This window comes from Penaeus vannamei, chromosome 30, assembly GCF_042767895.1.
Source record: "Penaeus vannamei isolate JL-2024 chromosome 30, ASM4276789v1, whole genome shotgun sequence".
Taxonomy (NCBI): Eukaryota; Metazoa; Arthropoda; class Malacostraca; order Decapoda; family Penaeidae; genus Penaeus; species Penaeus vannamei.
The window spans coordinates 27904046-27926545 of NC_091578.1; the positions used below are offsets into that span (position 1 = coordinate 27904046).

General features: G+C 35.9%; 2 protein-coding genes across 6 annotated transcripts in view; one reads left to right on the forward strand and one right to left on the reverse strand.

Moving 5' to 3' along the window:
• Positions 1 to 66: 66 nt before the first annotated feature.
• Positions 67 to 5126, reverse strand: LOC113825413 (uncharacterized protein DDB_G0286299). Of its 4 annotated transcripts, none has more exons than XM_027378241.2 (5): positions 4908 to 5126; positions 3382 to 3428; positions 2654 to 3210; positions 1571 to 2288; positions 67 to 947 (listed from the first exon to the last, which is right to left on the reverse strand). In XM_027378241.2, the coding sequence occupies exons 1-5, from the start codon at positions 4928 to 4930 to the stop codon at positions 280 to 282; spliced, it is 2013 nt and encodes a 670-aa protein (XP_027234042.2). In that variant the 5' UTR covers positions 4931 to 5126; the 3' UTR covers positions 67 to 279. The 4 variants fall into 4 exon arrangements, with proteins under 4 accessions (XP_027234042.2, XP_027234040.2, XP_027234041.2 ...); XM_027378239.2 differs by having other exon boundaries at positions 4887 to 5126; XM_027378240.2 differs by having other exon boundaries at positions 3388 to 3428; positions 4887 to 5125.
• Positions 5127 to 5726: 600 nt separating this feature from the next.
• The window catches only part of Rab3-GAP (Rab3 GTPase activating protein), a 17391-nt gene continuing 617 nt past the window's right edge, over positions 5727 to 22500 (forward strand). Inside the window, exons 1-26 of one of the 2 annotated variants that reach the window (XM_070143399.1) lie at positions 5727 to 5788; positions 8451 to 8594; positions 8843 to 9052; positions 9563 to 9644; positions 10016 to 10139; positions 10418 to 10622; positions 10901 to 11077; positions 11546 to 11696; positions 12368 to 12457; positions 12552 to 12691; positions 13511 to 13679; positions 14008 to 14142; positions 14386 to 14621; positions 15087 to 15238; positions 15903 to 16001; positions 16415 to 16568; positions 17314 to 17505; positions 17796 to 18203; positions 18635 to 18847; positions 19614 to 19787; positions 20118 to 20299; positions 20547 to 20765; positions 21129 to 21278; positions 21412 to 21537; positions 21831 to 21983; positions 22263 to 22500. The exon at positions 22263 to 22500 is cut by the window's right edge and continues 617 nt beyond it. In XM_070143399.1, the coding sequence (XP_069999500.1) occupies positions 8462 to 8594; positions 8843 to 9052; positions 9563 to 9644; positions 10016 to 10139; positions 10418 to 10622; positions 10901 to 11077; positions 11546 to 11696; positions 12368 to 12457; positions 12552 to 12691; positions 13511 to 13679; positions 14008 to 14142; positions 14386 to 14621; positions 15087 to 15238; positions 15903 to 16001; positions 16415 to 16568; positions 17314 to 17505; positions 17796 to 18203; positions 18635 to 18847; positions 19614 to 19787; positions 20118 to 20299; positions 20547 to 20765; positions 21129 to 21278; positions 21412 to 21537; positions 21831 to 21983; positions 22263 to 22430 (4242 nt within the window). In that variant the 5' untranslated portion in view covers positions 5727 to 5788; positions 8451 to 8461 and the 3' untranslated portion in view covers positions 22431 to 22500. The remainder of the gene's footprint in view (positions 5789 to 8450; positions 8595 to 8842; positions 9053 to 9562; positions 9645 to 10015; positions 10140 to 10417; positions 10623 to 10900; positions 11078 to 11545; positions 11697 to 12367; positions 12458 to 12551; positions 12692 to 13510; positions 13680 to 14007; positions 14143 to 14385; positions 14622 to 15086; positions 15239 to 15902; positions 16002 to 16414; positions 16569 to 17313; positions 17506 to 17795; positions 18204 to 18634; positions 18848 to 19613; positions 19788 to 20117; positions 20300 to 20546; positions 20766 to 21128; positions 21279 to 21411; positions 21538 to 21830; positions 21984 to 22262) is intronic. The other variant, XM_070143400.1, reaches the window with a different exon arrangement.

A 22500-nucleotide genomic window follows, 5' to 3' on the forward strand; every position in this document is an offset into this window, starting at 1 on the left:
TTATTATCCAGAATTATATTCCTTTCTAATAATTGGCAGGATAGAGTTATAAACTCAAAAATTTAAAATATGATATATTTACATAAATTAGCATATATACCTTACTTCCTATAGAGAAAGCAATAACAATAGCAATATCTTACAAATATATAGAAAGGGCACAAATATATTTACACTTTAAATCTCATACTTTCACAATAAAAAAAAAGAAAAAAGAAAAAAAAAGAATAAGAAATGTACATATAAAACTGCATCAGCTTGAAAATCTTCCGTAATTATTTACTTTCCAGACATGTTGGGGTGTAAAGGCTTGAAATTCGCCCTCCTGGAAAGACCAAGACGCAAACCAATAGGTCTCCCCGAAGTGGGTGAATTTCCGGACGAAATCCCTGGACCATTAAGTACTGGACTTTTGAACTGCGATCTAACAAGTCCTGCAGATTTCGTAATACCTCCTGAGCTAGGTGAAGAACTAGCTGTCTCTCTAGAAGATATCGTTTGAGAAATTTTTGGTTTACTAACATTATTTACTGTTCTATTAGAAGGTATACTAGGTTTAGCTCTTGACACAGCAGGAGGTTGTATTCGAGGTGCTGTGTTTTCCTTCGTTTCAGAAACTGGCGTTCTCTTGGCGGAGGGAACTGTTGTCGCTGATGGCATTTTTGGAGGAGCGGACTCCAAGGGGGGAATTCTGTCTGTAGCTTTTGTTTTGACGGGTGAACCTCTAGCAGCCGGCGTAGTTTTGGGGAGAGATGGTTCCGGAGGGGGATTTCTGTCTTTGGCTTTTGAGTTGGCCGATGGTTTAGTCGCCTTTTTCTTGGGTGCTTTTTCTTTCTTCTCTTTCCCCTTCTTGCCCTTCTTCTTTGGGCTTGGGGCAAAGTCACTTTCTTCTGAGAAATCTGAGACTTCTGCATCATCAAAGCCATCAAAGCTGTCTGAATCGCTATCTGGAAAGGAAAAGAAAAAAGTAAATAAATAAATAAAAAATGTGAATTAATTGTAGTCTACTTACATTGAAAGGATTGAAAGTAAAGTTACACAAAACTTATTTCTTAATCAATTCTCTTTATAAGTAACAAGGGGACTATGATCCAAAAATTTTGTTATTCAGCAAAAAAAAATAAAAAATAAATAAAAAATAAAAAAAAATAAATGAATAAAAACAGGTGATTAAATATAATGATGTGTGTAATATAATATTGATATACAATCTTTAAAATCTTCCCAATATGACATTATTAAACCTAAAATTTCATGGTGAAAAAACAAGGAAATCATGACAGAAAATATCACAATACTGCATATTACATATATACATGGATATATAACAGCACTGATAATAAGAATATCACAATTTAAATGCTAAGTAATGACAAAAAAAAAAAAAAAAAAAAAAAAAAAAAAAAAAAAAAAAAAAAAAAAAAAAAAAAAAAAAAATGCTAGGTAGACTATGCTATATATGTATATACTTACATACATACATACATATATATATATATATATATATATATATATATACATATATATATATATATATATATAAGGTAACAAAGACACTGAAGTGAATTACCTTCCTTGAAAACAACAGTCTTTCTCTGTCTCTTGCTGGTAAGACCCCAGGATGTTCCAGGCATTGGCTCCTCTTCTTTGTAGGACTTCGCAGGTTTTGACTCCGCTGCTTTGCTGGACTTCGTAGACTTTGGCTCTGCCTCTTTTTTGGACACTTTAGGTACTGACTCTTCTTGGGTGGACTTTGTAGATACTGACTCTTCTTGGGTGGACTTTGTAGATACTGACTCTTCTTGGGTGGACTTTGTAGATACTGACTCTTCTTGGGTGGACTTTGTAGATACTGACTCTGCCTCTTTTTTGGACTTTGTAGGTACTGACTCTTCTTGGTTGGAGTTTGTAAGTTTTGGCTCCTCCTCTTTGCAGGAACTTGAATCCTTTGGTGGTGCAGATTCAGTTTCTTGCTTGGCTTCTTTTTCCTGTTTTAATCTGTCATTACTGCTTAGCAACGTTTCCTTTTCCTCAACAATGCTTACATCTTCATTCTTGATATCGATATTAATGTTTTCTTCTTCTTTGTGAGGGATGCGGTTCTCTTTGGCTGCCTCTGTCTTGGTTGAGACGGAACTGTCCTCAGAGGATGTAGCTTTAGTTTTGTCATCATTCTTCTTGGTTTGTTTGTCCTCTTCTGGTTTATCCTCTGGCTGTGGTTTATCTTCTGATGGAGGACTTCCGACAGTTTCTATTTTTGAGATTGCAAGTGCAGCTTCCAATTCCCTCTGCAATGAAGAATTTCTAAATTACAAAGTTGTAAGATATAACTATCATTCATACATTTGATTAAGCACCTAGCCTTTGGTGATTTGTTAGTATCTATCAAGACATATAAATGAATGCAATAAATGACAAAGGACTCCAGGTTGCTAGTTGCTGTTATTACTCTAAGTCTTGAAAATAAGGAAATAAACCATAAGAACACTAGCTAGGATGGATTCCTATTTTACAAGATAACTATAGGTATATATTCATTACAGTTTCTGGTATTGGACTATTAAGAGCTCAAACCCTACATTAGGAGCTAGATGTCCCTCTCTCCATCCCCAAGTATTGTCACCGATTCCCTTTTTTTCTGAAATGCACATACCTGGAATATTTTTTCTTCCAAAGTCATTCTAGGTTTAGTGTTCGTTCTTCGTGGAGAGTTCTGAGTTGATGTCATAGGAACACTGTCCTGGTTTGAAGCACTAGGTGACCGATCTTTCTTAAAGCTGCTTTCTTTATTTGTATTCTCCGCACAATCTTTCTCTTCATTTTTCTTTCCCTCTCCATCTTCCTTGGAACTTCGCCTCTCTCTGCCACTCCTCTCTTCAGAGTCTTTTCTCCTCTCTCTGTCTCTGTGTTTGTCCTTGCTTTTGTCTTTTTCTTTGCTACTATGTCTGTCCTTGCTTCTTTCGCGGGATTCACGGCGCTCCTTGCTACTTTCGTGCTTGTCTCTGTTTTTCTCTCTTTCTCGGCTCCTGTCCCTGTGCTTGTCCTTTTTCTTGTCCTTCTTCTCCTTGTGTCTTCTCTCTCTCTCCTCTCTGCTCTCTTTCTTCTCCTTCTTACTGGAGTCTCTCTTCTTTTCCTTCTGATAATCTGCATCCCCTTCTTTATCACTTTTGCTCTTCTTCGATGGAGGTGTGAAGTCTGCAAAATCATCATCTGCAGAGGAGAGGTAGAATTTGATGTTACCAATATTTCTTTATGGAATTTTTTAATTGGAAAGAATCACATATAATATGAAACCTATTAATTGTAAGATATATGTACATATAAATATTAATATACATAATTCATGTTTAGGCTGAATATCCTTATGCAACATCAACTCACCAATACCTTCATCAAGATCCATTTGATAGGAGACTGGTGTCCTTATCCTGGAAAAAAGGAATAAAAAATATCAATATCTATTTGAGGTTAAAACTGGGCCCACATAACTAAATGCTAACTGAACTGAAGTTTAACACTGCTTCTTCTTAACACAGGCTTACAAAAGGCTGTGATTATCATAATTACTAGTAAGGAAAGTTGAAATAAATAAAGGAACACAACAATATAATCACATCAATAGATTGCTCTTGAAAATTAAATATATTGTATAAATCTTGCCTTATTTTCCATATTTGCACACCTAGTATTTCAGATCTGTTCAATAAGCAGTAGCATCAAATTTTCATAGTTAAAGAAAGGAAACTAAAGCAACTGTATAAATTTTATGGGTGATGTTAAACACTGATACTCCGTGAATATTCTGAAGACTTCTACACATTCAAGCTGCCTTCATACAATCTGCGTGGCCTCTGCCCCTCACTATACTAAAGTGAAGTCCAAAAATTTTGATCATATGTATTTTGGTACGAGAAGAACTGTAAACCGTACTAGCAGTTTATCACCAAATAGGGAATAAGTACAAGCTCTATTGTGCCAGAGTATACATGATGGAGGTCTGTCGGCCTAGACCCCATGAATGGAGGGTAAGGTGACTGCTCGAGACTATGGACTTGAGGGCTTACATTAATTTGGAACATAGGCCTTCTGTCAACATCACAGAAAGTTTTGAGTGGAATCTGACAGAACAGTAAGTATAATTATGAGAAAATAGTTTCCATTTGAAAGTCAATGTTGTTTTCAAAATATTTTGCTGCATTTATTTGTGAAAAATCCACCAATGTACTTATACAACCCATAAGACAACACAGGTTTGCGAGTTCAATAAAGGCAAAACTGGTTAGTTTTTCCTTCCTGTTATCGTATATCTTTCAAGAGGAGAATATCAAGAGACCAACACCACACAAAGAAGCCATATCTTTCATAACTATAATAACCCAAGCAAGGTATTTCATAATTTATTTTCCCCTCAATCAAATAACATTATTTTTGATTTGCGACCAAAATTACATAAGAATTTTTTTATTTTTCATCCGTTTACTGTTGTTTCCATACACCGTTTGCCTTGTAATTTGCTGCAAGATGAAACTTAACTCTGCCATAATCTTAAAATTCATTACGATAAAAGGTCTAATATTGTGAAAAAAAATATACTCCTTATGTAGGCCTACCCATGCCCTTGTGATATCTAAAGCTCCATAACTCCAATATGAATTACCAAATAGTATACAAACGTGGTTATAAAGATATATAATTGGTTGATTTAGTATATTTATTTATTACAGTTTACGAGATAATTACATGGTTAATACTTATTCATGTTAGTATATTCGGTACCTTTTCTATGCACTATTTCACACTTTTCCTTAAAACTTGTCATATAAGAAGCAACTTAATCGTAAATTTAATTAAATTAATATATTAGTAAGAAGTTATTGAGGAATTACCTAAGCACGAGAGGAGCTAACCTTTTGCCCTCCACTGAAGCCATATTTCACATCAAACACTCTGAAAAACTCTTGGAAATACACGAGCAAAGGTTCTTGTCTCTTTCTCGAGTCGGGAAATAATCGTTCGACTTCTGTTTTTCTTATTTTTATCAGATTTTTCTCTGTCTCTCTTTTCGTTCGTCGTCTTGCCTTTTGGATGGTTTTGGCGCCAATCAAATGAGGGTCTGAATTGTTTTTGTTTTTTTTATTATGTCATATAGTTTTGTTTTGTTTTTTTGTTTTTTAGTCGTTTGTTAATTCGCTTTATTATGACATTACTTTACTTATGTTCGATTTGGTTAAACATAGTAAAACGTATTTGTTTTTTCTCTCTCTCGCTATTTCGATCTATGTCTATGAAATTTTACTTTTTATTAATTGATTTTCTTATAATATTCCTTTTTCGTCTCTCGCATCCGTGAATAAACGTCACGAGATAATGAAAATATACTTGATTTTTCCTTCTGTAAGTTAACCATTTTCTCTTCAACTGTTCAACCGATAACAAAAATTGATATAAAATGTAAGAGAAATATGTGTGTTTATTGTAAATCACTATGTAAGAATAGCTGTAATGTTATCTTGTAAAGATGTTACATAACATATGGCATACCGAAACAAATTACGATATATTAAAGTATAATTCATGACTTATAACAAATTATAACACCCTATCATACAACCCAAGACACATAATAACGCATTATACTCCCCTGCATCCTTTACAAAAAAATAAAATAAATAAAAAAGCGAGAGAGAAAAAAAAGTATAATCACGAAGAAAAAATCCAGAGCCTCATTTGAATTGCAAGTCACGTGACCATAATATTTGGACGTCATCAGCTGAGCGCTCGAGAGAAGGCAAGTGACAGCTTTTGCTCGATGTTTTATGCCTCAGATGTCAGGAATTGCTATTGGGTTTGAAGTTTAAGTCCCGTTGGGTTGTAAGTGACGGGACGTACTTTGTAGGAAAGTATTAAATCCTGTTTTGGAGGAATTTGTGAGTTTTGGGAGAGTGATGTTTTGTTTTTTGTTGTTTACTTTTCTTTTTTCTTGTAAGTTTGTATTTTTTCTTTTTTTTTCATTTTTAGAAGCTATGTAATTACCATTTTTTCTTTCACTTAGGCAGTTAATTTGGGTAACTGTTAATCTGATAATCATATTGGCTTGTATTTGATATAACTGTGTGACATCTGTCTTCGCAAAGTCAGACAAGTATTGACAAAGCCAATATTGAAAAGATTATCCATCAGTAACATCCAGCATTATCCTAAACAAAAATCTTGGGTAAATTTCCATGACAGTATCCCACAAAGTAATGCTAGGGGCTCAATATTGCTGCTAGGGCAAAGGAGAATAAACATTTTTGACAAATTTGAGAAGATTGAGCATGGACAGGTTATTTATTTGATTAGTAAGTTGCTAGGGAGGTTAAGAAGTTCTCTCTGACCTGAATAAACATTATAGATATTTGCTGGCCATTAATAGACCATGAAACAAGGAGGCCATGGCATTGCACATAATTGAGAATGTGTAGATATATGGACTTTGGCAAGTGGTTGTGGTCTTTACTGTTTGCAAGCCTTTATTTTCATTTTTACTTAATATCTGATTGATTTATTTTGTTTTATATATGCCATTATATTAGATTTTAATGCGTGTGAGGACTATGTATGAACGTAAAAGATATTGATTATACTGTGCCTTTACTTCCTAAAATAATATTAAAAACTTAGCCTGGGGACATTAAATTATGGATTATTTAACTGGCAGATTGGATATTCGTTCCCCTGCTCTGCACTTCCCCCCTTCATTGTGAATTGATAAGCAGGTTAAAAGTACAAAGGAGGATTAGGCATGAGAGAATGTAGGATTATGGTGACACTTATTACAGGTATAACAGCTGAAAATGTATTGACATAGCTAATATAAAATTAATACTGATATTATGTAGTTGATACTAGTATATAGGCTAAGAAATTTTTTACATTGGATTTCAAAATGCTTAATCCTTATCTGCTTAAACAAATCACCAAAGGCATGATTAAAGGATGATATAAATTAACATCTACTAAATGTAGTAATGTCACTGACCATTGTAAGTATGTAGTTGAGAATGAAGAAAGTGTCAGAACATGACCTCTTTGTTAAGAAGAATGAACCTTGAAATAGCAAATAGATTTAGCTACTAAGGAGTTACGCATAATAGGATTGGTAATTTTTCCTTGCTGTTTGAATAAGGCTGTGAAACAAAGTGAAGCATTTGTGACTACAAAAATATGAAGAGATCAAAAAAGTCATCAAACAGCAAAATAACGTGACAGTTAGAGTATCAGCTATCTTCAGAGTATTAGTGAAGTAGTGAGATAACATGTCTTCATAGCTGCCCTGAGGAGTTCTCTGGATCTCTTGAAAGCCATGTTGGCATTGGCAGCATCCTGCTTTTTTAAGGATTTTGGATTACTGGATGTTATCATCACAAACTCTTAGGTACATGCATACATGCACATGCATATGCACACACATGCACGCTCACACTCTCGCATACACATAGACATACAGATACATGTATGTAGTTTCTGTATATGTGTAATATATATATATATATATATATATATATATATATATATATATATATATATATATATATATATATATGTATGTAAGTATGTGTAAGTGTATGTATATATGTATGTAGTCAGTGATGCCTAGGTTCTTCACTTAGCTGAATCATGATGTTAAGAGGTTATCATGACAAGACAAGATGATATGAGATTATCATTTTATGGTACACATAAGAGTTCAGTGTTCACTCATATACACCGAAATATGTAGGCATGGATTTGTGTGTGTGTGTGTGTGTGTGTGTGTGTGTGTGTGTGTGTGTGTGTGTGTGTGTGTGTGTGTGTGTGTGTGTGTGTGTGTGTGTGTGTGTGTGTGCGTGTGCGTGTGTGCACATGCATGTGTGCATGCATGCATGCATACATGCATGAGAGTGAGAGTGAGAGTGAGAGTGAGAGTAAGAGTAAGAAAAAGTAAGAGTAAGAAAAAGTAAGAGTAAGAGTAAGAGTAAGAAAAAGTAAGAGTAAGAGTAAGAGTGAGAGTGAGAGTGAGAGTGAGAGTGAGACAGAGAGATGTGTGCAAGTCAGTTAGCAGACAGACAGTCACTCTCAGACTGATTTTCAGTTGAAAATTAGTTTAATGATTAGGCTTACAAATTATTCATGTAATTTTCATGTATATTTTTCTCAGTAATGAAGGATCTAGAAACAAACATCTTGATTTGAAGAGTCAGTAGCCAATTGTTGATCTAGTGTTCAGGACTTTGAGCCTATAGTATATGGAGAGGTGGTGACCTAAACCTGTACGTTGAGGTTACATGTCACTTGATATCTGCCTACCTTGTTATTAATTAAACCATAGCTATGAAATAGAGAGATATATATTTTTATCTTATTAGTGTGTTGGATTATCATGAATATATAAAGAAATTGTTATTATTGACTGTAATGTTTTCTTCCAGATTTATCATAGATGTCTTGCCTATTGGATCAAATAGCTGCTATTGGGAACACCACAGAAGTAGTGCAATGGCTGTGTCCACATCTGACCCCGAGTGGCTCTCAAGGTTCTCCCTCCATAGGGTCCACCTCTTCTCAGCTGACAGGTATTAAGGGTTTTATTTTGCAAATGCTTTATATATATATATACTTTGTAAAAGAAAAGACAAGAAAAGTATAAGGGAATAGAAAATTTAGGTATTCAGGGTTTTGTTTTGCTTTATATAGATATGCCTTGTAATATAAAAGACAAGAAAAGAGAATGGGAAAAGAAAATACGGAGCTCTCATGTGTAGTTTATATGTACCTCCACGGAAACACGCAAGCATCGGAAGTTATTTCTCTCTGTGAACAGCATCGGAGTGGAACGAGGAATGGGAGGACTGGGGGGATATGGATCCAGGAGGAGGACCTAAGCCTGAGGGAGGAGACAACAGCACAGCCACGCATTCGTCGTCTTCCCCTCAGCCAGAAACGTCATGGCTAGCGGAGTGTTACATCGCAGCCTCTCCTACCTCGGACCTGATGGCAGTTGGCTTCAAGAATCGATTAGCGATATTGTCACGTGAGTAAGGCATCAGGGAAGGTGCTTTAAAACCCTGCATGGCAAAGTTTGTTGTTAAAGAGAGAAAATGGTAATGTAAATATTTACCTATCTATCTATCTATTCATGTATGTATGTAGATAGACATTTATAGATATTGTATGTATTTATATATATATATATATCTGTGTGTGTGTGTGTGTGTGTGTGTGTGTGTGTGTGTGTGTGTGTGTGTGTGTGTGTGTGTGTGTGTGTGTGTGTGTGTGTGTGTGTGTGTGTGTGTGTGTGTGTGTGCGTGCGCGTGTGTGTGTGCGCGTGTGTGCGTGTGTGTGTAGATAGATGGGTAGATATATAGATATGATTATAGATTTAGATTGAGATATAGATGTAGGTGTAGATGTAAGATGTTGATGTATAGCCTAATCGGTATAGTTCTTCAAAACATCTGTATTAGTTCCAGTGAAAAAATTTGCCTGAATAGAAAATATACTTATAGACTGAAGATATACCATATTTACTTTTCCATGCCAGGTCGATGGGAAAGTTATGCAGAAGAGGAAAACAAAATGCGTTTGGTTGTCACATGGCGAGGGACTGTAGGATATGGTGCAAGGTGAGCTGTTTGGTTTGTGTTCATTTTATATAGTACTAGTATAGATAAATTTTAACTTCCAAATTTGAAAAAGTGTGCATAGTTTTCTAGTATTTGTTTGGTATTTTGTAGATTCTTTTCAGTACTTTTGTTAAATATTATTAAGCACCACAGAAACTAGTAATTTAAGAAATGTTATAGAATTTATGTGTCAAGTATGTACAAGATAATTTTATTATTATAATTATTATTGTTATTTTTTAAGTAATGCATTTTACTCTCATGATTTTGTGTATTTTTCGTGTATCAGAGGTTGACAGAAACCTCCCAAAAGAATTCATATTTGAAGGAAATAATAACCTTTACATTTACCACTGTCTTTCACTTTTCAGCGATGAAATAAATGCCATATTGTGTCTGCCGCTCCTGTCCCAGAAGCAGAGCAGCACTGGCGGACCGGACTGGACTTGTGTCATCGTTGGATTTACGTCTGGCTATGTGGCTATGTACACTGAGGTACGTCATTTGTAGATTTGTCTTGTAATAATCTTTTTGATGTGTTTTAGGAGCAACTAGCACATGAGTATTCTAGACAATTCAGAGACACAAATTATCAGGAGTGTTTGGTTTAAGATTTTGGATTGATTTGTAATTTTACTTGAGAATGCATGCAGATTATAGATAAGAAACTCTGGCAATATGCATTGAAGGCCAGTTCTCTATACGTATGTATGAAAATGCAGTATCTCTCTAATGATTGTATTGAATTAAATAGATGCTGTATATGTTTTCAGTGTGGACTGGTCCTGTTATCACAAATCTTTGAAGAAGGTCCTGTGTTGAGTCTGAAGTGCCGCACCATGACAGACGGAAGCAGGGCAGTTCTGTCACAGGATACAAGTGAGGAACTCATCATACTTTACCCAAGATCTATAACCACCATCGATGGATTTTCCCTTTTCCAAACTCTCCGAGGCTGCAGGAATCAGGTTGCCAAAGGTATCACAGCATTGTTTGGTTTCTTTATATATAATTGCTTATTTGTCAGACAGTAGAAAATAGCTAAAAGCTTGTTTTCTATATCATGGAAGTGAGACATGGTTAAGCTAGAACCTAGAACTTTTTTTTAGTACTTTTCAAACTATAATTGGTGTCTTTAAAAAAAGCCTTTATGTAGGTGGTTCTTAAATAACTATCATTAATGAATAAAGCTACAAATTCTATTTCATACACAGAAGGATGCAATTTTCTAATATCTTAAATATTTACCCAAACAGCTGCAGCGAGTGGGGGAGAGAATGTGAGTGTCCCGCCATTAGGATATAAGAAATGGGGTCTGGTGGATCAGGGAATGGTAATGGATTGCGCTGGGCCAGGCGTCACTCCACCGTATCTTTATGATCACCTGGCGCAGACTTCACTCGCCAAGGGCTTCAATCATATGGTGTCTTCCGGTAAGATGATTGAAGAACTTACTTTTATTTTGCTTTGCTGTTTTGATTAGATTTTTTCTGTTCAAAGTCACCCTTCATGATTCTATTTTAGTTCCAAAGTGGACAATAATTTGTACTTTGAACTATAGTTTTTTGTTTTTATGTGAGAAAGAGAAAGCACTTACAAATTATGTAGTATTGTGTCACGTAGTTTTTTGCACTGTTCCACAATTTGTTTCCTCAGTTATTTGTTATTTTTATATATTTATTGATTTTCTTTTATTCATTGAATTATAAAGTTCTTACACATATTTTACTTTATAATAAGGGAGTCAAATGCTTTCCAAAATGTGCTATCCTCCATAAGGATTTCACCTCTTACTAGGCTACATCAAGTAATTTAAGTAGATTAAAGACAAATATTCTCACTTACTGCAGACTCGGTTTACAAAGGAAGAATTATCACCTAATGCATCCTCTTAACAACAGGTGTACCAGCATCTTCACTGCTCCTCACTGTTGGGCGTATTCCTTTTATTGGTTTTCTGTATGCACAAGAAGGGTCAGCCCCGCCATTTGTTGCAGATGTTGCCCTCCTTTATGCAAGCAAATTGAAGGATGCACTTGTTTCAGCTGCAAGGTGTGTGATTCTAGGCGACATGGTTTGTAATAGTCTTGAATCTTTTCTTCCTTTCTTTCTATCTTGTCAAATCTTGATGTTTTTAGAGAAGAGTACAGTGAGAATGATAAATGTTATTTAAAAGAAGCAGCTACATAGCCAAAGTTCATCCCCATTGTTGTTCTTCTTATTTTACGCATGTATGCCTTAAAACTCTTAAACCAGATATGAAAGAGCTGCATTAAGAAGGAAATTGTAGATCTCGATGTTTCAAGTCGAGTTTCAAGTAATACAGATCTGACTAGGATGATAAACATTCAAGGCAAGCAGTGTTTTTCTAGAGAGGTTTCATACTCATTTTTTTACACTTTATACTTAAGGTAGGCCATGGACAGTAAGTCATAAAGACAAAATTTAAATGGATACAATCTTGCATGAAATGAGATTTTATTAGTAAATGGTATAAGTGATTTATTGTTATTTTTGCATTAATCTAATTTCAAGGATTCAAAAAATCCAGATACCTTAGTAAGAAAATATAGTTTACAGAGCTTCATGTGGTATGGCTATGGGCTTTTCCAAAAGGCTTTCTAGCCCTCGCTGAGTGCGTTATAGTTATATACTTTTGTATACGCAATGGAAATATTCTGATATCTTTTCATGTTGTTGAAGGTATTCCTTATTTATTTCAGTGGTTGGCTATTTGGAAGAGGAAAGAATAGGGAAGCAGAGAAATCAAAAGAGAAACCAAAGATTGAACCTGCAACACCATTGCCATACAAGTAAGTGGTAGCAGTATGTTATATATAAATATGGTATTTGAAGTGATAAGTAAAGAATGTTTTTTAACTCCTGATATCATTTGTTTGATTTTAGATGGTCTGTTCCTGACAAAAGAAGAACAGGCCTGTCCTTGAGTCTGGCCCCTGGACGCAGACTAGCAGCAGTTACAGACGACTTCGGACGTGTAACACTGATTGATGTCCAGAGAGGAGTTGCCTTGCGGATGTGGAAAGGTAATGTAACATATATGTATATTGAAAGATTCTTTATATTTCATATGGGTAATATTGAAGTGTTTTATAGTCTTTACTGAAGTGTGTGTGTTTTCTCTCATAGATATATTTCATGTAGATAAACAGTATTTGTCATCATTTAGGGGAGCCCAAAATTGTATGTGAAGGAATGCTGTTGGTCCCTAGGATATATCTTTAGCGACCTCCTTCTCCTCACAACACAAGCACAGGAATGAACACACATGTCTTTTTTAGTAGTAGGTTTGAATTCAAAATGACAGCTGATCTAATGCTATGAACTAATGGTTACATTCCATGATTAGAAGTCAGCCTAGTAAAGCAGTTTGTTTAGCAACAAGGCAGTAGGAGTAACTTTACAATTTGCTGTTGAAGACTCACTCTTTTGAAGCAAGAAGGTACACCTTGATGTGTACAGGCATGTTCAGTAAACATTTTTTTAATGACCAAAAATCTGGAAGCAATATCTTGAACTTAGGCCTCAATTTAGACAGAAATCAGTTCACCTTACATCATTCCCATTCACGCTTTGTATGTTGCCCAATGTGCCATTTCATCCATTCGTAAGTGAAGAGTTGTCACTGAGGGGAATACCATTTAGTTTTTGTTTAGGTGATATTTGTGAAACTGTGGGCAGAATTTGCAGTGTTAGGATACTCAGCTGGGAAGGAAGTTAGAGTATGCTGTCCTGTATTACTTTCATTCTTTATGAAATAAAATTTTAGACATAGGAAGTATTAAATGATAGATAGACACTCTACTTCTGCTAATTAATCTTATAATATTTTAAATATCTTCTAGGTTACAGAGATGCAGATTGTGGGTGGCTGGAAGTCGAGGGTGAATGGGGGGGAATGAAGAGGCAGGTCGCGTTCTTGCTTATATACGCACCAAGGCGAGGGTTGTTGGAGGTGTGGACCCCACAGCAAGGGCCAAGAGTTGCTGCGTTCAATGTGCCAAAGCATGCACGGTAATTTTCACAACCACTTTATTTGTGTGTGTGTGTGTGTGTGTATGTGTGTGTGTGTGTGTTTGTTTGTGTGTGTGTGTGTTTGTGTGTGTGTGTGTGTGTGTGTGTGTGTGTGTGTGTGTGTGTGTGTGTGTGTGTGTGTGTGTGTGTGTGTGTGTGTGTGTCTGTCTGTCTGTCTGTCTGTCTGTCTGTCTGTCTGTCTGTCTGTCTGTCTGTCTGTCTGTCTGTGTCTGTGTCTGTGTTTTGAAATTGTTAGGAATAGAATATATGTCTTCCTTTCATTTATCTCATCTTATATATAGACTGAAAGAGTGATATTCCATTACAGGTTATTATACACTCCACACACCCTGCTTGGTGTGAATAGTGTGCGAGGCGTCCGATGTAAGGTCTTCCCAGTTCTGTTTGTGACTCCTGACGGGCAAATCAGCGAAGTTATTGTTCCCTTCCATATGGCTCTTGGGTGAGTTTTGTTTGTGAGTTTTTTTTATGATATTATATTATGTATTTTTTAACTTTTTTTTTTCTGTGGATTATTATTTTTCTTAATTTTTCATTTGATTTGTTTTTGTTTTAGATTTTTCATGTTTTTCATTATATTCTTCATATTATTATTGTTATCATTATTACTTTTTTTTTTAATTCTTGATTCTTGGGATTGCAATGTAGACTAATATTTACCGTTTTCTCTTATTTCTTTATTTAGTGGGAAGACAAGCAAGAGAGCCCGAGATCTGCACCTTCTGAAGACCCTCAAGTCTCACCTGAGAAACAACAACGAGGAAGAGGTACTGAAGACCGTCTCTGAGATAAAGACATCGGGCGTCCGGAAACAGGCAGTCCAGGCCCTAATCCTGTCGCAGCATCTCACCTCGTCGCTGCTGCAGGGTTTGCTGGACATCTTTCTACCAGTTTACTGTCCTGGTGCGGAAGAGGAGAAAGGTGAGAGGATGAGGTTATGTATTTAGATGTCTCATTAAGAAAAGAAAAGAAATGAGTGATAATTTTCTGTTTGTAGCATTTATGTGAAAATGATAGGATGAACATTTTTCTCTATCATTTCCTTTGTTGCTTCATTGATTGCATCATTAAAGGGATAATTGTAAGAGAACAAATTCAAAAAGTAAGAAATGTGAATGCCACTTAAAAGGCAATTAGAAAGTGGAGAATTTGAAATTAAAATAAACAATTCTATTATACACCATTGTGGATATCAGTACATGATCCCAAAGCTACCTCATTTGATAACATTTATTGAAACAGTTTTTACATTTGATAAAGATATATTTATGATTGTCCACAATATTAACAATAATAAATTCACTTTTACATTGAATCAGATTACATTTCATATTTACATTAAGTTCAAAGTACATTAGTTTAATTCACATTTACCACCAACTTCAGAAGATGGTGTTCAGAGCCAAGATCATGAGAGCCGTCTTCTCGGCCAGCAGCTTCTACGCTTGAAGCAGTTGTTGCAGCTCTACATGGTGTTGGTAGAACTACACACAAGCCGGGAAGCTTCGCCGGACCCAGATGATGAAACATTAGTGTTGGTAAGTAGTTTTGTTGCTTTTTCTGTATATGAATATATACCAGTGAACCTGTTTGTATGCACAAACTTGCTTACAAGTACAAGGGGACATGGAAAAAATACAGATCAGGATTCATATTCAAAGGTATATTGTTTCTTTTTATCTAAGTTTATGTTTATGAGTAGCTCTAAGGATTTATATTTAATATTTCCTTATGTCTTTGACTGTCATGATGCTCTGCCATAGTTTTCCTCATTGTTAGAGAGAATAAAAGATCATAATTTTTTTTTATCCAAACTCAATTAAGAAAGTCAGATGTTGGTTTTGCAAGAGTTGGTACTGCCCTTAGCATATTGCATAATTGTCTACCTAAAGTGTTTTCAGATAAAAGCCCAAGTCATTTTGGCTTTTTAGTATCTCCTTTATCAAATAATTTATTCTACTTGGAGATGATACATACATGCACATCCTTTTGGAGTGTACAGCATGGACTTCAGAGAAATGACAGTACAATATCACATCCTCCCAACTGTCATGGAATGGTTCTGTGAAAGTATTTGCCTACATGCATGGTGTGGGCCTTTTATACAGAGGAGCCATACAGAACATTTACAACAACCTCAACAATGAAAGTATCAACTAAGATGGCCTGAAAATGATGTGCACTTATTTTTTCAATTTACAGCAACTAGCAAGACTTCTGGTTCTGACGCCAGCGGAAACCAAAGCGTTCCTGTCAACCTTTGAACATTATGCGAACTCCAAGACTACGAATTCAAAGAAGGTAAGTCTATCTCCAGTTTAGAAATAGAGACTAATGTATTAAGATCAGCAACATCAAAGAAAATAGTTTCTGCAAAAGAGGTCTACATGTTTTATTATCTTGTTAAGATTATGGCTTTTAGAGACAGTAATAAGTATAGTTCATTCCTACAGAAATTATAAGTAAAAGATTAGATAAGTATTAGTTGTTGAATTGCCATTGTTTTAGAATGAAAGTTTATTAACCGTTTTATTTTACTTATAGAATATTTCTGATTAACAAGGTTTTGTTTGCTGAGGACAGTTTGACATTATGCATGTTCATAGCTGTTTTTGCATGAAATTGCTTTTTGTCATGTTTTAGATATATGATATCTTAGTATGTAAGGGTATTAACGTAACAGATATGTAGTGTACTTTTTTCCCACCCTGCAGGTCAGATTTTCCGATTCATCAGTGAACTTTAGCATAGGCTCTTTTATTCGCTGCTGGGATGTAACTGTAGGATCTTTAGTGAAGGATTTGGCCAACAAAACGCTCCCTGTTAACATGAAAGAAGACATTCAACAAGAGAAGCGTTTGAGACTGGGTAAGTGTCTGTTTCTGGAAATATTATAATTGATTTGAATTCATGAAATTTTGATTTTGAAAAATGTTGAAAAGTGAAATATGTGATATCTTTGTTTCTGTAAGAGTTAAAGAGAAATATACTGAGAGATACTAAGAGACAAATGTCAGTTATATATTGTGACCTGAAATGTGCATGACAGACACCTTGAGCCTCTAAGTGGAGATGAAACTTTTGCCAAAAGCAGTGTACAAGTGGTACTCATTTTACTTTATGAATGTGTCACTTTAAAGACTTATTTGAAGAGATTTTTAACTACTTACTGAATAGATTGAACCTTTTATTTGAGGGGATGTAAAGAATTCTAATTGATGTCTTGAACAATTGATGGCTTTTTATGTTCATGTACTTGGGTATCAGTACTTTCATTCTGAGCCTGTGAAATTTATTGTACATTAGGAAAACTGTATATGCCCAACATATGCCAGAAATGCTGTTATGCAATTATTGCTATGTATACAGTGGTGTCATCTTTACCTAACTTGTTTTATTATTACTGTTATCATTAGTTAGCACATAGTCTTCTGTCTGGCATACTTGGCTTAATTCATGATAAAGTAATGAAGTGGGAAATAAAGATATTCTTTCAGATTTTCAAGAGTTGTTGTAAGATTATATTATACATATACTGTACCTGAAGAAAAACAAGCTGGTTTTCTTTGTTGCTAAACTAATCTACTCTAGAAATATCTTCTCTCTGTTTCAGGGGAATTCCTCTATGGCTGGGCTTGGCATAGTGAAAGCATGAAGAAGTTCAGTCAGGCCATCGAGGAAAGCGGAAGCAACTTGGAGTCCTTGCTGCATGTAGCACTGCACCATTGGTCCCTTTGTTGCAGTCCTGACACAGTGTCAGCCCTTCATCTAGGCACAATATTTTACTGTCTGTCCACATTAGCAGGTGGGAAATACCATTCATGTAGTCTCTGGTTGGAAAATTTTGTTTGTTTCGTAGAAGCTGATTGCATTTGAAGTTTTATTTGATTATATGATTCTCTTCCATTGTGGATGTATTTTTTTGCTTTTGTAGTATTTTAGAAGAGTTCTACTAAATTATTATGTGATGGAATTAAATGTATATTATGAGATAATATCATATAGAAAAATATTCTAAATCTACACACACCTTAATATGGTATTAAAGGTGTTCTCATATTGCTTTGCTAGATCTTAAACACGTCTTTCTTCCAGGAGAAAAGGTGCTATGCGATATTAGCCAGCTGAGTCCTTGGTGGAGCTCAGTAAGGGATAAGTTAGTGGCCTCCACCCAGCCTTACCAAGCCTACATTGCGTCACTCTTGTGCCGAGGCGTTCATGCCAACCTGGAAGCTCGGTTGCATTCCACTGTGACAGAAAATGCCTTGCACTTCAAAAAGGACATTATCCAGACCAATGCCGAGGATGACACAGACCATAAATACTTATCTCTGAACGACTGGGAAGGACTTTCGATGGAGATGGTCGAATGGAATCTGGTGATTGGCCAGTTAGAGTGTCTTCTTCCTCTGAATCAGTTCTTGTCACTCGTACCAGAGAACGGGCCTCAGAGACAACCCAAGCTTGAGGTGTCAGTAAAGGACCTTCTTGATAAAGGGAAAGGTATTCATCAATTTACTCTGTGTCTGTGGTTCTTAATCTTTATTAGTACTATTACTAAACCGTATCTTGCTTCATGAAGCACAGGCAGGCATTATATATCAACATTGCAATCAGATTTCTTGAAAACAATTTTGGGTCACAATCTTTGGCTAAGAAAGGGTACCATACGTATAGAAATTTAAAACCTTTTCTTTAATATTATTATTAGTCAGCTAAACAAAACTAATAAAAAATTTGATTTTCCCATTGAATTACAAACAAGATATAGGAAAATGAGAACAAAAAAGTGTGATGCAAAATTGCTTTTCTATTGGGTTAAGATGCATAGTCTAGGATAGATAGGTTCTAATTAGAATAAGCTGTGATATGAAATATGTTTTAGGTAGACAGGTAGTCTGTTTCAGATTATAACATCTTCATTTTTATTTCAGGATATGTTGCCGAGCTTGTTGCGAACTGGTTCATTGGCTCCGGCATGGATCATGAGTGTGTGGTGCAACTTGTGCGTAAGCAGGATGAGCTCAGGAGACTGGAGAAGGAGGCATTAGAGAAAATGGACGATGATTCAGGGCAGACAGATCAAATGGAGGTCACCTCTGATTCTGTTCCAAATGACCTGAAGCAGATTGATGGGAAAATAGCTGGTAAGTAAGAGAGAGGCAGTGAGAATGGGAGTGAGGGTGAGAGTGAGAGTAGGAGTGAGAGTGAAAGTGAGAGTGAGAATGAGGATGAGAGTGAGAGTGAGAATGAGAGTGAGAGTGAAAGAGAAGGAGGAAGTAAGGAAAGAATGATAGAGAGAGAGAAATAGAAAAGGAGTGAGAGTGAGTGCAAATTTGGGAAGGAAGTTGAATGCAAGGGTTGAAGAGGGAGTAAAAGTCATTGTGTGTGCTCTTGCTTCAGATCAACCAGATCTTAGCAGAACTCCTTATTTATAAATGAAATTAACCCATTGTTGCAGAGTAATCACACGGTTTGCTTGTTTTTTGTGAATTTTGTTTGCGCATTCGTGGCTCCTGAAGTCTATAGACACCCATGGAACCTATCAGTATGCCTACATGACCTCATCTCATATTCCCTTTCTCTGGGTTTTCGAAGAAAAAAAAATCTGATAATATTGATATTGATGTTGTTGTTATTGTTGTTGTCAATATTAATAGCTGTGAGAAATCATGGAAAAGGGTAAAAATGTGAGATAGATAGGAGTAGTAATAGATTTCTGAATGATTAAGCACTTGCAACTAATGGATCAAGACAGTTGATTAACAAAACAGAAAAGCACAGTGGATATTGCATTTACCTTTGCCATCCCGTCATTACTGCATTACACAGATATCAGACTCGCATCGACCATTTGCAGAAAAGACTAATAAATCTATTTACAATCACATTACAAAGAGTCTCTTTTTTCAGAATTTTTAAAGAATGTTAGCAAGAAATTCCCAAATTCCGTGGCAGCAGATTCAGTTCTAACGAACATGAGCTGGGAGTTAGTGGCAGCGTGGAACAAAGCGAGGGATGACACCAATTTGATCTCACAGGCTGTGAAGCTTGTTGGAAGTATAAGGAATTCACATATTAGACATGGTAAAATTTTTGTGTCTTTTGGGATGCAGGTCTAGTTGTCATTTTTTAAAGGTATCTTTTTTAGTAAATACTAGGTGACAAAGAGTTTATATGCAAGGGGAGAGGATTTCTTTTAATACTTTTTATATTGATAAGTGAAGTGGTAACCATTCTTAAGCTATAGGCATTGCAGTGTGATATATGAAAATATTTACCATTTAGAGGAGACTAGAGCTACTTTTGATCATTTTTGGAGTTATTATTATTGCTTACTAATTTTATTATTATCCTTTTTTACCATGTTCTGTTAGTCTGCTTCTGTTAATCCTCCCTCAAAAAAAACCCTCTCAGGTGTTTCGCTGATGCTGTGGGAAACATGGGTGAGCCAGTTTGTCCAGTTAACGACAAGTCTGATGGACAAAGTAGGGAGGATACCCAAAGACCGACTGTGCCGAAGGGACCTTGGCCTCGGGGAACACAACCTTGCTCCAGTGCTGCAGGCAGTCCTCACCCTCCTAGAACAAATTATGGAAGTAAGTGTGTCGAAGGAGTGCAGAAAGTTTTACTCTATGTATTGAAATGATTATCATTTACAGTGGGATGGGAATATAGATAAAAGTGCACAGGGATTGGTTTAAACTTTTTGCGTCTGTAGGCAGTATTGCTTTCTTCTACCAAATGTTTCTCTCAAAATGGCAATCACAAATTTTATCTGGACCCATCTTACCATGTATTTATGATATTGAACACATCCAGTAATTTTATCTTTGTCCTCAACAGGCAAATGTAGTTTGTGAGGTGGAGAAGCCATTAGTCATTCCAGCAGATAGTTTCTGGAGTGGACAGGAAGGGTCGCCGGCCTTGGTAGAACTCACAGTGATGCAGAAGATGACCTGTTATGACCTTGTGTACCAGCATTACCAGCTTGTCTCTGTCCTTTATCTAGTCACACAACATGGGCTGAAGTCCGTGAGGCCACTGACCTATTTTGATGGCAAGGTAATGTGTTAAAGGGGTTCCTTTTGCCACATACTTATTTTGATTGTGAAGTATGTGATAAGGGATTTTCTTTTACCACTTACTCATTTTCATGGTAAATTTTGTGTTGGAGGTTGACTTTTCGCCAACTACATATTATAATGATAAAATTTGTGGTATCATATTATGTTTTTAGTTATTGATGCCTATTGAAATTCATTATGTAAAATTTCCTTTCTTACTTCATGATATTTTGTAACACATATTGACAGACTCTTAACAGTAAGACTGATAAAAAGTATTGTATTGCCTTTTTCTTTATGTTGTTTCAAAAACTCATTTTATCTTTTTGGTGTTTACATTTTCCTTTGTTTTTGCACATAGGACCGTAGCGTCTTGTTCAAGCCTCTGACAACCAGTTGGACTATCGGAGGCCACACAGACCCAACTGTTATAAAGGCTCGCTTAGCTCTCTTATGCAGAGTAATCACAGCCGCAGTTTCCTCACTTCCAGATACTACAGAATATAACCAGGTATATTACAAATTAGTAGATAGCATGCATTATTATGTAGGTGTTTGTGATTAAATAGAACTCTTCATAAATGTTCCCATGTATTAGATTCTATACTCATCATGTTTTATGCGAATTTCCTTCTTTTTTTCAGGGAGATTCACTGAGTATTCGCCAGGCAATTGACCTGGGTAGAGCATGGGGAACTTCACTAGATGTGTTACACCGTCATCATATATGCGAACTCTACACTTCTGGACTTGATAAATTGGCAGAAGAGGTGTGGTTTATTGTTTTCTTAACTTTATAGGATTTTTTGTTTTTTATATATTGAATATAAATACTTTTGATAGTATTGTCTAAAACACCTGTGAAATGTGTCACTCTATGTATTTGTCTGTATGCATGATTTTTAATGTCTTTTCTTCCAATATTGAGCAAAATTTCCTTTTCATTTAGTTACATTAGGATCAAGGGGTATTTTTGTTCTGCAAGGATGGTATGAGGAGCAATCCAACTTTAAGTATCTTGTTAACTTGCTCTTGCTTAATGTCTTATTGGTTTGTTTTTTAGGAGCTCCCAACCATTAGTGATGCTACGTTGTTGGGGTCGCAGCTGGTCCTTATTGCCGGGCAGAGGCTGAACTACCAGCTGGAAAACTCTCCGAGGACCGCACACCATCTGGCTCTAACCTCCCCTACTATTACAGAGTGGATTAAGTCCTGTGTGAGTATCAGCTAAGTATAAAGGGTCATTGCGTTATTTGGTTCGATTGGGAAGGTATTAAGGGACATGATGATACTTTGCCCCTGGTAAGTTACCATTTGTAATAAATTAATGCAGTGGAAATAAATTGTGAATTGTTGTGTAAACCTCAGTTGATTTAGAGGGTAATAGGTCATTAATGTGTTATATATCTGTGTGTGTGTGTGTGTGTGTTTTTTTTTTTTGTTTTGCCAATTGCTTTGTTCTCTATTTCCTTGTTTTCTATTTTCTCCTCATCAGGATGCCGGAAGTCTTCGTTGCCCAGCCGCTCCCCTAGGAAGTACAGTGACGTTATTAACACACGCTCTCAGTCTGTTGCCAGAAGATGCACAGGAGCACAAAATGGCAACAGCCCTCTACGATACTCTCACGGCATTTGTAAAGGACCAGAGTAATGCCGACAAGTAACCGAGCAGCGTTAGTTCCTTGTTCGGCAGTTTGGAATGTCTTTCACCCACCATCTATATCCATTACAATA